The sequence below is a fragment of the Caloenas nicobarica genome, chromosome 4, assembly GCF_036013445.1.
Source record: "Caloenas nicobarica isolate bCalNic1 chromosome 4, bCalNic1.hap1, whole genome shotgun sequence".
Classification (NCBI taxonomy): Eukaryota; Metazoa; Chordata; class Aves; order Columbiformes; family Columbidae; genus Caloenas; species Caloenas nicobarica.
In genome coordinates this window covers 22,627,773-22,644,291 of record NC_088248.1, presented here as the reverse complement: position 1 = coordinate 22,644,291, position 16,519 = coordinate 22,627,773, and the positions used below count along the sequence as shown (strand labels likewise).

General features: G+C 42.6%; 1 protein-coding gene across 3 annotated transcripts in view; it reads left to right on the top strand.

Annotated features, from left to right (window-relative positions):
• NR3C2 (nuclear receptor subfamily 3 group C member 2) overlaps positions 1-16,519 on the top strand; it is a 206,029-nt gene that overhangs the window by 176,422 nt on the left and 13,088 nt on the right. For all 3 annotated transcript variants that reach the window (XM_065633639.1, XM_065633640.1, XM_065633638.1), the window contains one exon: positions 12,882-13,012. In XM_065633639.1, the coding sequence (XP_065489711.1) occupies positions 12,882-13,012 (131 nt within the window). The remainder of the gene's footprint in view (positions 1-12,881; positions 13,013-16,519) is intronic.

Here is a 16,519-nt window from a genome sequence, read left to right as displayed (position 1 = left end):
GGTTTCAGTAGAGGCTGCGGTTTATTGGGTATTGCAGACAAAGCATTAAGAGCAGAATATACAGAGTAGTGTATTGTTGCTTTTGACTGATTAGGAGAAGCTTCAGGCTATGGATTTTTGAGCTAAGTGCCTGTCCTTCTATTATTGCTATTGCGGGCAATTGTGACACTACTGGTTACTCTTCTAGTTTGTAGTGCAGTATGGAAGGCTTTTTCATGATAAAATTCAATCATTATTCCAGATATTTTTAAATAACCCTGTAATACTATGCATGTAATGCAGTTAAGAAGCTAACAAAGGTTACTACAAATTAACGGAAATCCTTCCTCTAAAGTGCAAGATGTTAACTTTCAGTAAAATAAAAATGTAGCATTGCAAGGATCTTTCATGCTATGCCCTTGGTGATTCCCCCAAGTATGAAGTTTTAAAATACAAAGGCAGAGAGAGGTTGATGTTAGCATTAGAGGAAGAATAGAGAATACATTTTTCAAATGAGAAAGTTTAAGTAGAGCAGATGAGGTAGAGAGTGGCAGAAAAGCAGCTTCAGAACATTTCTCTGAAGTTTCTGTGCTAATGTTGTCATGGGATATGAACGGGCAGAGGAATTTATAACCTTGAGGAAAGTAATAAAATTAAATTAAGAATTCAGATGTAGCTCAGCTGAATAGCTAAGATTTTATTTTAAGTCTACATTTATTAATTATGTGTCTTTTATTAGTAAATAGCATGTTCATTGTCTTTTCATTACGTTCCTAATTTCCTCTTATAATATACTTGTGGAAGCTGGTCTGTGCCTGTTCGGTGCTGAATGCTGTAAGTTTTTCTGGTATTCTGATTTCTATAGTAACAGCAGGAAGATAAATGTAATAAAATTGGAATATTTAAGAACAGCAGATTTTTTTTTTAACCTTACATACCTCTGGGGCAAGAGGGGGAGGGGATGACTACTTAGATTGTCTGTGCATGGTGATAAAGCCAATAAGTAACTTCTTTTATTGTTTAAAAGATTACTTTTCCTCCATTTACATTTTGCAGGATGATGGTTGTTAACCCTTATGGTAATGATTTTAATGTCTTTTGCAATCTGTTAATCCTGTGGCGTCTAAATTTAGGTACATTTTAGTAATCTCTTTCATCTGGCAGTCTCCAAATCCTTCGTTTTTAATTAGTATTGTTGATAAGAGTTGTCAATGTTCATTCTTTGCTAATAAATTGTGTGTGTGATTGCTGGTCTTGTTAAAAGGTCAGCAAGCGCCCCTTGATCTTCCTCCCTGCATGATTTTTGCCTGCATATGTTATTTTGAAGAGGAATACTGCATTCATACAATCTAAACTGTTGGTGCAGTGAGAAGCGGATGTCTCTATGATTAAAATTTTTATATATGCGTTTTTACTGTTATTTACTTTTGTATAAAGCACAACTCAGTTCCCATCCAGAGAATTAGATGAAAGGATTTTATTGCATACCCACCACAAAATAGTGCAGACACAGAAGGAAATTTTGAAGAACTACTGTCATACCTGTACTTAATAGGTGTAATATGTTTCAGGTAGTTTTTATAAGTCTTATTGGGCTTTTTATTATAAACAGGTCAATGGTTGGGCAAAGAAATAGATTCAACTTCTTTGCAGAACTTTGTAATGGCCTTGGCTTTTAATGCCTTTATCTAAACACTTCTTAAATTTCTAGAGCGTTTCAGTTAAAACTCTGAAAGTTTAAATGAAAACAGGAGAGTAGTTTTAAGGAGATGCATAAGAATGTGAAAACTGTGAGAAGGTCCATCTGGCACAGCCTCTCATCCTTTAAATTGGCCAATTGCAAAGAAAGCCTAAGATCAGGACGGAGGTAAAAGGAAACTTCTTCATTTGCCTGTTCCAGCAGTCAGTGATTTAGGTACTTTCTTGCATTCGGACAATTGTGCTTAATAACCATTCTGTATCTTCTGTGAATTTGTCTGATACCTTTTTGAATACATTTATAATGTTGACATCTAAAATGTTCTGTGGCAGTCGCTTCTGCAATTTAATTACGCATATTTGTTTGTCGGAGATGTTTCTAGAGCAGATAGCTGATAATTTAATAGAGTGCCACTTCACTGTTGTGTTTGTAGTAATAGTGGATATATTCGTTTTCATCCTGTGTATGCCATTTATCGCTTACAGATCTCTGTCAAGTCCTGTCGTTTCTTCTATAAGCTGAAGAACCAGCGGGTCAATTTAATCTACCCTTGTCTGTCAGTTGTTTGGTACCCCTGGCCGTCCTCGTCTCCTCCCTCAGTGCTTTTGCTAGCCCCTTGTTTTAGTTTTGGAGGAGACCAGGCTGACATGCTGTATTCAGAACACAGTGGATTTATGGCGTACCAAAATTACGATTTCTGTTTTGCTCTGGACTCTTCTTCTCTCTCACCCTTTGCTTTTTTTGACCGTTAGTGAGTGCTGAGTAAACGTTTTCAAAAAACCTGTTCCAGATTACACTTAGGTCTTTTTATTGTGTGATGTCTGTTAATTAAGAACCAATTATTTTGTACGTATGGTGGAAGATGATTATACTGTCTGCATTGTCTTGCCATTAGTGATTTTTGCTTTCCATTTTTTTAGACAGCCAGGCAGTTTTGTAAGATTTTTCAGCGATTTTTCACAGACAGTTCTTGATTTCGTCATCTGGAGTCATCAACAAGCTCTGTCACTTCCAAAGGTCAGATTTTTTTTGGATGATTTATGAGTACAGTTTTCAGCACAGACCCCAGTGCAGAACTCCGTGAGACTTCCCTGGTAACCTCCATCACTTGTGAGAGATGTCCATTTATTATTACCCTTTGTCTCCTATTTTTGAGCTGCTGCTAATTCTCAAAGAGCCCTCCTCCTTAACCCTAAGCTCTCTTGAAGAGCTTTCAGGAGATCTTTTTAATAGCTTTAAAATCCAAGTTGGCTGTGATTGCATCCCCGTATACCTCCTGATGCAAAGCGCAGCAGCTCCTAGACCAGTAATTACCCACATCGGGCACGCCGACAGACTGTGGTGCAGCCCATACCCGGGCTGCACGCCCCAGTTTCCTTCCTGTGGAAACCAGGGCAGAGGAGAGGAGGAGGAGGGGAGGGTTGGTGTTCACTTAGGTCTCACCCCATATGGCCGTGGGATGCAGCTAGACCTGGCACATGCAAAGCATTTCCATTGTGCAGACATTGCCTGTATCGACCAGAGCATCCTTGTGCTGTCACCAGAGCACTCTTACTCATTTGTGAGACGTGACCTCTCTGCCAAAGCTGTGCCGACTTTCTTCCATTATAGTGTGTTTATTTATCTGCTAATGCTCTTCTTTCAATCGTTTTGCTAGATATAGAAATGAGACTTACTAGACTCTGGTCTCTTGAGTGCTCCCTCCTCTCTCCCAGACCCAGATTTTAAGAAATCAGTCACGTTTGTCACCTTCCATGCCTTTTATAAGGGCAATTTAAGCAATAAGCTGCACAGCACAGTTAGTAGTTCAGCAATTCCATATTTAAGTTACTTTACAGCTCATGGATGGATGCCATCTGGTCTTGGTGATTTATTACTATTCATTTTACTTTTTTTTTTTCTTTTCTTTCTAAACCCTCTTCTACTCACACTTCAATCTGAAACTAGTTCTCACACCCACAGAACCTTTCTGGAGTCCTTTATGGAGAGCACTGATGCAAAGATTTTTTTAAACTTTTCTGCTATGGCTTGATCTTTCTCAAACGCTTCTTTTTCATCTTGATCATCTGTTGGCCCAATGGATGCTCTGGCAGTTTTCCAGCTTGTTTAAAAGGGTTTGACTGTTAGTTTTTATGACTTTAGCATGAAGACTTGCCCAATGATTTTACTTTTAACTTGGCATAATTATGGTCTCTTAGTATCATCTTAGTATCATCATGACTGTAGGACATCCACAAACATTTGGGAGGGTGTCTTATCACTTCTCTTGAGGTCCTTGGCAGGAAGGGCTGGGATAGAGAAGAGTTTTGTTCTTTTCAAGCGTCTATTTGAACGTGATGGAGCTTTAATCTTTCTGCAAGTCGATGAGCTGTTTGCTGACATCTCCAAATGCCTTTCACATGTATAGTGCTTCCTTTTGCTACTTCCCCCATGGAGTTAAATATTAATCTTCCAGATTAAAAGAAAAATTGGGAAGCAGATTCCTATAAACTCGTATGAGAGGAAAGCGTGGCTCAGTTGTCTTCTAGAAAATGCCAGGCTTTGCATGACAACCTAAGCAAAGCGGGCCCTGGCATAATGAATGTGTAAAACTATACCTAATGGGCATCTTTTCTGGCTGGTGATACCTTTCCCTGATGAACTTTAAAAGAGTATTTATGGTCATGTGTACATTATCATCAGTTGTAATTGAATGTGGTACTGAAAAAGCTTTGTGCTAAAGGCATAATTATGTATTTTCTCATTTAAACTGTGATTTATCTCTTTGGGAATGCAAATGTAAACCAAAAGAGAGTATTTGGTATCAGCGTTCTGCTAACTGCATAAATTAGCTGTTAATTCCAGGAGATACTTGGGGTTTTTTGCTATTGATGTGCTTGGAATTTTAGGGTTACATAACTGGGTGATTAAGTTGAATTTTAGCACAAGTTTACTGTGACTGACTGGGGGCTGAAGCTTTCCCTTGGCAATCATTATGCACGAGCTGTTGCCAGTTCCTTCGTTGATGGGCATATAACAGGAGAGCACTTAGCTGACACTTCAAAGCAGCTCCAAATTTCTTAGTACCAGTTACCTGGGATTGTATACTCTAGGATCACCAGCAGGACTTCTTGAGAGAAACCTAATTTTCAGAATTGACTCCTTTAAGTTCATTGTAGAAATTGGCAAGTTTGTATGCCTTAAGAGAAGAAAGAAGCCAAACTCAAAAACATTAGAACGGTCATAAATGAGGAGATCACTCCAACTTTACAGAAACTGAAAGAGGAACGAGCATCCTATCTAGAATACCAAAAAGTAGTACGAGCAACATTTAAGCCACTTCTGCATAGCTTATAAGTTTGTTATGGCTGAAGAGGCAAAGAGTTCCACTGAAGTATTAAAGGAAATGCAGACTGATATAGAGAAAATCAGGAAATGATGGCTGAAAGTGAAAAGAAGATGAAACAATTTAATGAAGAAGTAGCGGAGATGGAAAAGGAAAAGGCTAAGGTAGTTGGTGGTAAGCTCTGTTCACTGGAAGATGTGCTTTCAGAAATGAAAAGACTTGATATTAAAGCAAGGTGACAATAAACCATGGCAGATGCTCTCTGTTAGTCCCCCCCACTCTCTACCCTCTCTCAGCAGAGGAAAAAAAACAAGTCCTCGCTAAGGGAAGGTGATAGGAAGGAAAAAGGGAGCAAGACTTTAAGTTAGAAAGAGTCTTGCAAGTTGGAAAAGTTTTAAAGGCTTTACTAATGCTACTAATAAATAGGGAAAATATACAAAATATACAAAACTAATCTTGAATACTCGATATGGAGTTGGTGTCACTTCAGCGGCGGCGGAGCTGGGTGGGTGGAGCTGGCAGAGCTCCAGCAGCTGCAGGGCAGGCACCAGAAGTCCTGGGTGGGACTTCACAGCAAACCAGAAAACTGCATTCAGGGATGCAGGGCCTGGAGCAAGGCCTAAGATCGCAGGCAGACAGGCAGGGTCCTCTCTAGATGCCGGCCATGGTCAAAGAGAGCGAGACCCTCGTGATCTCCTTCTTTTATATGATGTATGATGTGGATGGGATGGAATACTCAGTTGGTCAGTTTTAGTCACATGTTCCGTCCGCCCCTCCTTGCAAATGTGTCCTGTTATCAGTTAACCTTGGTTACCATAGTAATAAATCTAAACATGGGGCTCTTCTGCATTCCGTTGGTCATCTTATCAGCACCGAGCAGTGTCCGAAAAAAAAAATATGCAGCTGACTTCAGGAAAGTGCAGTTACTTAGAAGAACGTAGCTGAAAGGAAAATTCACTAAAAGAGAAACTGGTCTTGTTTTTAGCAAAACCAGGACACCTTGGTAATGGTAGGTTTACATGTTCTGCTGAAAGGCTTGGTTGGAGGAGATCGTTACTGACATAATTCTCTTCTGGCAACTTTTAGAGCAGGAATTCTGTCTATTTTGCATGTCGCGCTTCCTTGCACGGAGCAGCTTTCTCCTGTTGCATGTCAGATTCTTGCAGGAACACTGTAGCCAGAGGCATCTCCAGAACCCTTGAGCCAATTTCCTGCTGCTACAGGAAGATCTTGCCATAAAACCTCCTTATTTTCAAAGTAGAATGTAATGTCAGGGCTTTGCTGCTATGTCACATTAATAGGGGCAAGGGGTTTTTCTCCCCACCTTCTCAGCAGAGAGAAGGAACACTGACTGTCGGGAATGGCTAAAGTCCGGTAGGACAGGGCAAAGGGATTTGAGGGCAGCAGGAGGAGCTGAGGTGACATTTGATGGCAGGTCTTGCAGCTTTGCTTTAAGACATGACTGCTGGCACCTGCCTGCCTCTCTACGAAGGAGCATGTACGTGGGCAATAGCTGCATGAGGCAGTTTAGCGATATCAGCCAAAATGTCCTGGAAATGTTGGAGTATGCTGGAAACGCAGACCATCAGTGAGGGCTGAGGCGATGGCACTTTGTTTTGGTTTTGGTTTGGTTTTTTCCCTGAGCCTGGTACAAGGACAGTGTTTTCCAGCAGCACAGCAGATCAGGCAGCCAGGGGCTGTGATGTTGTAACCTGGCTGAGATCCACCATTGCTTGTGTAGGCAACAGGGTGGTCATCTGAGATTGTCACCTTTATGCTCCCTCTAGGCTAACGCTTTCCTGGCTAAACCACCTAATTCCCAGCCTATGTTTATCCATGACAGTTTAACCAACTGCAGGGTAATAGTTGAATTCTTTATCCCCTACTGCTTAGGGAGAGCATCTGCTGCCGTATGAATAGGAGGTCACTGGTGGTGCCAAAGATGGGGTATTTATTTCTGCTGCCTCACTGACGAGTTCAGGGAAAAATGGGCATGACCCAGATTTCTCTCCAGTAGAAACTGATGACAAAACTGCCATTTATTTCAACAGGATTGGGTTGCCTGCATTTGCCATTCATGCAAGGTAACAGGTATTTTTTGCTTCCTGAAGGAGGCAGCTCTAAAGCTTTAAGAGTTTAAGGCAGCATGTTGAAGGGAGTATGTTCTTGTCTCTTTCTGCTGTGGCTTGCAGAGCGAGCAGAGATTAGAAAGTGCTGAATAAGTGCTGAATGAATAGTCCTGATTGAATTTTGCCTGAATTCTGCATGTCTTTTGGCTTGGATTTTGATCAGTGCAATAACTTAATGATGCTGCTCCAGCACTGCTGACTTTGGTTGCGTTCATAAAGGCTCCAAGATGGGAAGCAGGTGTCTGGGTACAGTCTCCAGGGCAGAATGATGCGCAGTGTTTCCCAGTGCCACGACACACGAAGCAGAGCAGCGATTGCCCCTTTGCATGGAGGAACAGGTTCAGTTTTGTGCTGGGTAATGTCGTTCTGTTCCTACTGTTCCTCATGATGGAGCTGTGGAAGTACAATACTCCCTCAAGAAAGAGTTAATTGCTGTTAAAACAATAAGTTGGGTTTTTTTGTCTTTCCCCAAGAACCTCAAAACTGTTTCCAGACAGGTGAACCCCTCCTAAGGCAGGTAAGATAATTCAAACCAAGGGCTTTTCTGATTAAATAGTTTGACCAGCCAAACAAGGGACTCTGTGATACCACATCCCTGCTCTTTTTTCCCCTTTTATCCACAGCTTGCCTGCCTTGCCCCTTCTGGCATGGTGGAAAGTATGTCTTGGTTTCTGAGGTTTTCAAACTAGGATTGACCTTCAGGCCTTCAGCAAGTTTTTTTGTTGGGTTGCATTTCTTTGTTTTATTTTTGTTACAGTATACTGTGCTTTATGAATTTTCCTGAAATCATTTTAAATGATGGATGGACTTCAAACAGATATTTAGTCTTGCAAAGGAAATGCTCTTGGTTATAAAACTGAAAACAGTTCTTAAAGGGGAAAAAAATGTAAAATCAGGAAACACAAAGAATATCTGTTTGACATCAGACTTTTGCTACAAGTGTAGCTCGGTCTTTTCCTAAGTCTTTTCTGAGCTGTGGAGGCCAAGGGACTAAGTCAGCTGCATGTTTGTTCCTCTGAGAAAAGGGGATGCCTTTGCCTGGTTTTTCTTGGGATTATCAGCAAGCCACTCGAATAGTGATGAATCTCCAGAATGCCCACCGCAGCTTTCTATTTCTTTGCTTCCCTCTCTCATTTAGGAGGTTGTCTTGTGCTGTGGCTTTGAAAAGTATCCATGAGAAAGTAAATAAAACACGGTATCAGGTTTGGTTTGAAGCTGAGTTTTGCCTGAGAGAGAGTATTCTTTGATGCGTGGTTTCCTCTCCTCGGTTATGGTCCGTTGGGTTGCAGTTTCCACACTCAACAAGGAGATTTACGATACTGGACTTTATGATGACTTCATAAATTATAAGTTACTTATTCATAACAAGTTGTTTCTGTACGGCATACCTGTAGTCTTGCATTTTTTGATGTGGCTGTTTGTTTTCTGTGAAGGTCACATAAAGGAATTAATGAGGTCTATGACTCGTTCGATTTTTAGGATGCCTTGTCTTAAACCATTTTCTTAAACCATCCCTCCTCTGTTGGTGTGACCGCTCAAATCCTACATCTCTGTCGTACTTGGGTGGGCTGTCCCCTGGTGGTTTGGGGCATTAGTCCCATTTTGGTTGGGTGCTCAAGCCGTTTGCTGTGTCACTTACCCCTGTGTAAGAAGACAACTACTTCCTCGGAGCGGGGGCACAGCAGGAGCTGGGTTTGTTTGCCACCTTCTCATCCACGTATTCAGCTCCCTGGGGGTAGATGCTGAGGATGGAACAGGCTGAGGAGTTGGGCTGGTACCACAGAGCTGGTCCTCACGCAGCCCGCCTGTGGAAGGGAGAGGAAATCTGGAATCAATGTGGGAACAAGGGCAGCAGGGATGAGAGACGGGGACACAAGAGGTTGTGTGTGGTTAGGGGGAGATCCCGGATGAAGTGGGGAGAAAGAGAAGACAGACTCAGGGGAGGTACCAAGAAGTCTCTCAACTAGGAATACATTTGCTGGGGTTCACTGAGAGAAACCCAACAGCAGGAACAAACCCCTTCTTCCCACCAAGGCGGCTGGGCTGTCTTGGGGGGCGCCACCCACAGAGGTGCCCACCTCATCTTCCTCCCAGGGGAAAGGAGGCAAAAGCAGGGACGTGGTGAGCAAGTCTGTGACCAGGTAACATGAGGTACGGGTGGCCGAAGAGGTTGTGCAGGAGCAGACAGGGCAGTAGCTGGGGGTCGCGGGCTGGTTGTGGCTCCCCTGCCCGTTCCCGGTACCGCGGCTCAGGAAAGGTCGGGCAGAACATGAGCGCAGCATTAAATTAAGCCTGTAAAGGAGACACTCGGGGAACTTAAAATGGATTAATTTAAGGTGTAAAATTTAAAGCGTATTATTATGAAGGAGGATTAAGCTAAACTGAGCTAATGACACCACTTTTGAATGCGAATCCATGCAGCAGATTCAGAGTTTTGACTCCATGCCTTTTGTTACTTGAATGTAAGAATGCATCTTCTTAAATGTCCCCATAAGGATACATGAGCTTATACATTCTCCATTTCCATGTCAAGAGGTTTATATGCTGAGTCAGAGGTAGAACTGGTGTTGGTTGGCTTTTACTTTTATTTCCTCTTTAAAAAAAGAAAAAAAAAAGTGAGAGGGGAGAAAGGCAGCATAGAAGTTTGTCTTAATTTTTGCCCATGGTGGTAATGGCATTTGTGATGACTTGGTGGTATTTATTCTTAGAGGAGTCATTTGATAAGAAGGAAATAACTTTGTTCATGTTATGTTGACATGCCCTTATTTCTATATATCCCATCTCTTTTAATGTATGAGCCATTGCTCTATTTTTTTGTTACTGTCATAGTATTGGGATATCTGCAATGTCAGCACGTGAATTTTCCAAAAGTTGTGTACTCTTATTTTTTACACTGTGTTGGTTAAAAATCAAATGCAAAGTTGAATACTGTAAACTCCCACAAAATGCTATCTCACATTAAACAGAGTCATGAATTAACTAACATGATTTGTAGTTAGTAATAATTTGTAAATAAGTAATAAATCAACTGAATTGATTTTCAGGAGAGAATCTGATTTGAAATTGCAGGTTTGCTGTATGTTAAACTGCTTAGTAACTCCTGTGTATATTCTTATCTTGCTACAAACAATGCCATGAGGTTTTCTTTGAGGGTGGAGATCAATATTTTTAAGTAGGTAAAAGACAAAATAGACACAACAAACAAAACCTGACATTTACTAAAATTCTTCTATTTAGGCAATCATATAAAAGCAAAACAAATACAAAGAAAAACATGAGAGAGAAAAAGTAAAATGTCACCAAAAGTGCAATGCAATGTAAAAGGTTTTGAGTCGGGATGTGTTTTGGTTAGCTGAGAGAGAGAGTTGTTTTGCCACACTGTTTGGTGAAAGCATAAGAAGCCTGAGACAAAACCTTGAAATGTTTCCTTTTATTTGCTGTGTGGGTTGTGGTATCAGATGAAAGGTCTGGTGCTTCTTGTGTCTGTGGAGCCCAAACACATGCAGGGACGGTGGTGGCTGCTTCATGTTCTGAGGCTGGAGAAACTGAACATATAATATACTGTTCTTGTTTTGAATCCTGCTAGTCTTTAGCAGTTTGAGGCAACTCACTAAAATGGATTTTTTTTTAATACAAAAGTCCCTTTATCATTTGCCTTTCAACTTCAGTACGTATCCCTCTGAGCCTTCTGCAAGGACTCAATGAGGAGCCACTGTTATCTGTGTCCTAGACTTGCACTGGATAATTTTGGGAAGGTTCGTAATAAAAATAAGCAAACATGGCATTACTACTACTACTAAGTTGGGTTTTTTTTAAAAAAAAAGGCAAGCTGGAAGCTCTTAGTCTCAAGAAGAGGGTGGAGCGAGGGGAAAGTGCGGAGCCCGTATAACAATGGGGAGTCCACTTTATTAGTATTAAGGAGGAAAATAAAATCTGCGCCGGCAGTAGTGAAATAAAACACCAGGAAGATTACATCAGTCTTTGTTTGCACACAGTATGGTTCTTCTCTTTCACTAGCCAATTTGTATATTTGAAAAGGCAGTTGCTTGGCTAAAATAATTAGCTGAACTTCATCCAGTTCCCCAATTATGTGAAAAAATGTTTGAAGAAATATAGACAATTGTTGTTGAGCAATGAAAAAAGCAGTGGTCACTGAACAATTATAGCACCTCATCTAACTGCCTGTATATATTGTAGTTTCAAAATAAGACAGACAATTCTCAGTGACTCTTTGCTGTAGCTTTTGGGGCTTGGGATAGTGGCTTTAGAAGTATAGCAAAATCCTTACTAATTCTACCTGAAACTTGTGCAGGATAGAGAAGAGCGATAGGGTCTGAAGCTAAATGGATATTTAGAGGAAAAAAACCTAGTAAACGGGATACAAGTCATGTATCCTTATTATTCTACAATTTAATAAGCAAAAATCTGTATTAATAAATGAGATAGTCTTATTATATATTCCTTTGTTCCTGACTCTCTTAGATTAGTATTGTGGAAAAAAATATACACAATTTTTTAATGTTTCAGCGTTTGAATAAGAGACTATTGCAACAATTTGACTAACATTAATAATTCCCTGTGGGAGGTCCAGTGCAGTATATTAGCAAGAACTTTAGTGACTTGGAAGTAATTTCTCCTTGTTCCTGTGCTTTCATCCATGGAGGCAGAGCTGTTACGTTTTCAGGAAAAGTAGTAATCAGAAATTTTGAAACGGAGGTTACTTGGGTAGGATGCAGAGTGCTGCTGGCTGAGGCAGTGGTCATCCCCATCATTTCTTAACTTCAAACTCCTCAGTAGGCATAAAGCCATTAACAAGAAGTCATGCATTTTATTATTTTATTTCTTTTTTTATTTTATTTTTTTTAAACCACTTCCCCATTTTCCAGACCTGCCAGCCTTATTTTTACGAGACCCTGTTATTCAGGATGAGAAGAGTCAAGATGTCTCTGGTGGAAGGGTGGAAATCCCTGACCCCAGGGCCGCGCTGGCTTGCAGACCAGGCTGCGTGTGGTGGGCAGCCGAGCTCTTTGCCGCGGGTGGTCCCGCTGTCCGTGGCTGGACGCTGCTGCGCTGGGGCCGGGGGGCCAGGGCTGACCCCCATGAGTGGCTGCAGGGCTGAGGCTGTCAGTCCTCCTTGGCCATCCCTTCCCTCAGCTCCTCTCTCCACCAGACGCTTCTGAAACCTGTTGCCACCTGTACATCAACTGATGGGGGATGTATCATGTAGAACATAAATGCAATGGGTGTAGGTTCCCCTATTGCACCAGTCCTGAGCCCTTCAGCAGGCTCAGCCAGGGCAGAGCTGAACAAACACTGGCAATTCAGACACATTTTAAAAACATTTTTGCCAGTTCATTAACATTGTCGCTGTATAAAACTCAAATTAATTGTGTTTCTGTTCCTTTTAGGGGGGTGGATGTTGATGCTGCTTGTGGTCTGCCGGGTAGCACAGGAGTAGAGCAAAGCAATGCCCGGGTCCCTCAAAGCTCCCAGGCAGTAGCGTTTTCTGCCAGCCTGGGAACATGGGGACCAGGCAGCATTTTGGGGCTGCTGGGGCTCCTGCTTCATCCCCGTAGTCCCCAGCTCCCCTCCCTAACCTGAAATTTGCAGCTCTGGTGTGTCTCACCGACCTCTGCCCATCAGTGCATGGTTTCCAGGTCACACCTCGCCTTGCTCACGCGTGGGCTGCCCCGTGCACGTGTGCCCTCCTGTATTTACCCTCTGGGTTTTGTTTCTTTTGTCTTTGCAGGGAACGGATGCGCCAGTCTGCGATGTTTGAGCTCTGCCAGGGGATGCACCAGATCAGTCTGCAGTTTGTTCGCTTGCAGCTTAGCTTCGAGGAGTACACTATAATGAAAGTTCTGCTGCTGTTAAGCACAGGTAAGTTAGCTTTATGGTCACGTGGGAATACTTGAAAATAGTCCAATTCACAAAGAGGTGCAGTGGTTTTAACTGCTGTGACAAAAGAGCCAAACTGTTTCCAGCGGGGCCACAGGAAAAGCCTGGTTTTATGTCTTAGGGTTTATTTGCCGATCTCACTCTCCATTAGCACGGGAAGCGTCTTTGCAGTTCGAATATTGTGTGCATTGGAGGGGCAGGAGCAGCCTGGCAAGGGGCTTTGGCCCCCTCTCTGTGCAGGCACCTCTTGAGTCTGCGAGGTGTGCCAAGAAAGTACGATGGCTGTGGTGACTGGGGAGAAATAGCCACTCAACACTCAAAGCCACCAGTTTGGGTGACTTAATGTCACCTTTAAGATCGAAAGATGTACATTGCCTGTAGTGCAAAACGGGAACTTTGCCAATGCCAAGTGAATCGCAAATGGTAAATAAACCCTTTTACGGGGCTTTGATTGTTTACTAAATGGCAGAACACGGTTTATTTTTCTCTTGAATGTCATGCTTTGAGTTTTCCTAAGATACAAAGTTACATCTTGGTGTTTGTTAGAGCACTGTGTAGTAATTAGCAGATCTCTTGATCTTATCTTGCTGAAAATACTGAAAATCTCACACTCTGGTATAATTGTATAAATACATGGACAGTTTGTATGTTACTTTTCCATCAATCTTGATGAAAAAGCCACTTACCTGTAAACAAACTTTCTTCTGGGCAATCACGCTCCTTTTTGTGGGACCCACTCAGTGACATCATCACGAGATAACGCATCAGCTGGACATTTGTGATGTCACTTCAGTGAACTCACCAGGCAAGAATTCCCCGGGCAGAAGGAGGCTGGATATGGAGACATGGCACGGGGAGAGGAGGAGCAGGAGATCAAAGGAGCCGCTGTGGTTATTCTGTCCGCCAGCAGCAGGACGCACGCCCGAGGCTGCCGGCTCCGGGGGCTGCCCAGGCTCGTGCTGCACAGAGCGTCTCCCCATTCGGTGGTGAGGGGAGCCCAGCGCGGCCTTTGAGATCTTTCTGTCTTCTCCCATCATCCCATCTTCTGCCCTAGCAAGCTGAGAAAAGAAACTAATGGCAAGCAACAGGCATTAGCCGTGCCACGCTGGAGGGTGCCCGTCACCAAAACCAGTAAAGGGCGGCAGAGCAGGCTGATGCAGCGATGGATTTAGACACCCCAGAGCCTCCTGAGTCCCCAGCTGTGATACGGACACGTTGGCTGCAGGCAGTCAGATGCCTACAGAGGGATTTGTAGCATCCAGCAAATCCAAGTGGCAACCCCTCCAGGCAAGGTGGTGGGACGGGCACTTTCTCCCTGTCCGCAGTGCCTTTCCTTCACACCTCGCACATCCCACCCAGCCAGGAACTCTGTGGTTGAAGTACTTGCCTTTGAAGGAGGACATGAAGCTGCAGTTCCTGTCCTGGCTGGAAGGGATTTGGATGGGCTAACAGAAGCCTCCTGGGGCTGTAAGATCTTTGGGCTTGGCTGTGTCCCTTCTTCCCTTCCTCCTTCCCTCGTGTTGAAGCCCTGGGAGCAGGGATGCTGGGGGAGAGATGCCATCAGCTGGGGAGCACTTTGCGTCCCAGCCCGTGGGGTCTGGCCCCCAAGTCCTGCTCCACCAAGGGGTTGAGGAGATGGTCTGCTGGGGAAACTGGGACTGTGGGGACCTGACATGCTCTGGGGTAGCCCTGTGTGGGTAAATAGGCTTTTTTGAAGGTTGTCACTCCAGTCTTTCCAGAAGCAACTAGCTATGCTTCATGTGGATGTGCTCAGGGTGGGTCTAGCGCCCAAAATTTTCTTGAGAGCATGGCTGGGTTGGAGATCAGGCTCTGCTACTTTTTAATCAGCCCTAAAAGGGGAGAATCTTCAGAAAAAGAGCCTAAAGGCATTCTAAAAACACAGCCAATTTTTTTAAGTTAGGTATTTTTTATTCTACCCTCTTGAGAGTATTCACTAATGACTTCATTGTGAGAGTCTGTTAGGTAAGATCAGCCTGGCCATTTAACATCAGCTACCTGGGTCCCTTTGAAACACACACCACAGCCACTGGAAAACCTACTGAAAATTGTTTGGGGAGAATCAAGATATTTACGGTAACGAGAAAGGGAGGAGAGAGGAATGGAAATGCAGGCAGTGATAAAACCCAGTAAGCATCATGTGAAGGGCAGCGAACCTGGTTTCAAATTATTCCACCTTGATCCAGCCTTATGACACAAAACACCAGGTTTGTTTTAATTAAAAAATTCTTTTATTGAATCGCGTGATGAGCAGAATACAAGTTACTTTGAAAGTTTCATGATGACCACATCAAGGAAGTTTCACTCCATTTATATGTGGAATAAACCACACATTACAACTCAATTGTTTTCTTGCTTTCCACAGACCATAGATTTTGGGAGCTTGCCAAAAGCATTGCTGCTTTTAATAAGTAAAATCAGAAACACTGGGCAAACCTCCAGAATTTCATGTTTTGCTTGAGTTCTCTTTATTTGTGGTCTTTCTTTCTTAATAAACTGGCGGGGGTGATGGTATAATAATTTTCAGACATAACAGTAAAATGCATGGTAGTAGATGAAGAAAGAGTGGCTCTAACAGTCTTTAAGCAGCATGTAGGAAAACAGGCCTGTAAATATTAAAGGAACTGTAAAGGCTGTGCCTTTTGTGTCAGGGCCACAGTATGCTCTGGTGGCTTTACTCATCTTGATTGATGTCTCTGTATTCATTCAGCTTGAACTGAATTTGTACATATGTTCCAGGCAGTTTCTTCTGTCTGTCTGACTGAGAGATTTGGCACCTAGAATTTAAAAATAAAACGTTATGTTTATATAATGTAAATATTTAATATTTACCAAGTGGTAGGCAGGTTGGCGTGCTACCTTCTAGGCTTCTTCTGAAGATTCCTCCTTGTGGCCCCTTCCAGCACGTGATGGTCGCAAGTCTTTGCTGCTCATGGGGCGGTAGAGCTCCTCCTTCTTTTCCATTGCTAAATTGCTCCGGTAGATAGTGGTGATAGAAGATGCTGGTGCTTTTTCTGAAGGTTCTACTCTAGAGCCATTTGGGCAGTTGTTACCTGTTTATGATGTGATTGCAGTGGGATAGAAGGCAGTTCACAGGATTTGAAAGAGAAGGGAATGGATGAACAAGACAACTGCTGTCAAAAAGTTAAGTCAGACTAAGCTAAATTGGAAGATCACCTTTTTTCTTTTTTTTTTTTTTTTTTTTTTTAATAAGTAACTTCCTGTTTATCTTACCCTGACTTAGCTTTCTGACTCGCTTAGAAAATAAACTGGCCTCTGTACAGTGTAATATTCCGTTTTCCTTCTGTGGACTAGCATTAAGAGACACAGACTAGAAAAATATTTCATGATTAAGCGGTATTCAACCAATCCAGGTATTAAAAATCCAGAACGTTTTGTGTAACGTTGTTAATAACCTCTTTGGGGTTTTGGTAGAGACGTGATCCTGTAAGGCATTCCTTTTTGGGGCAG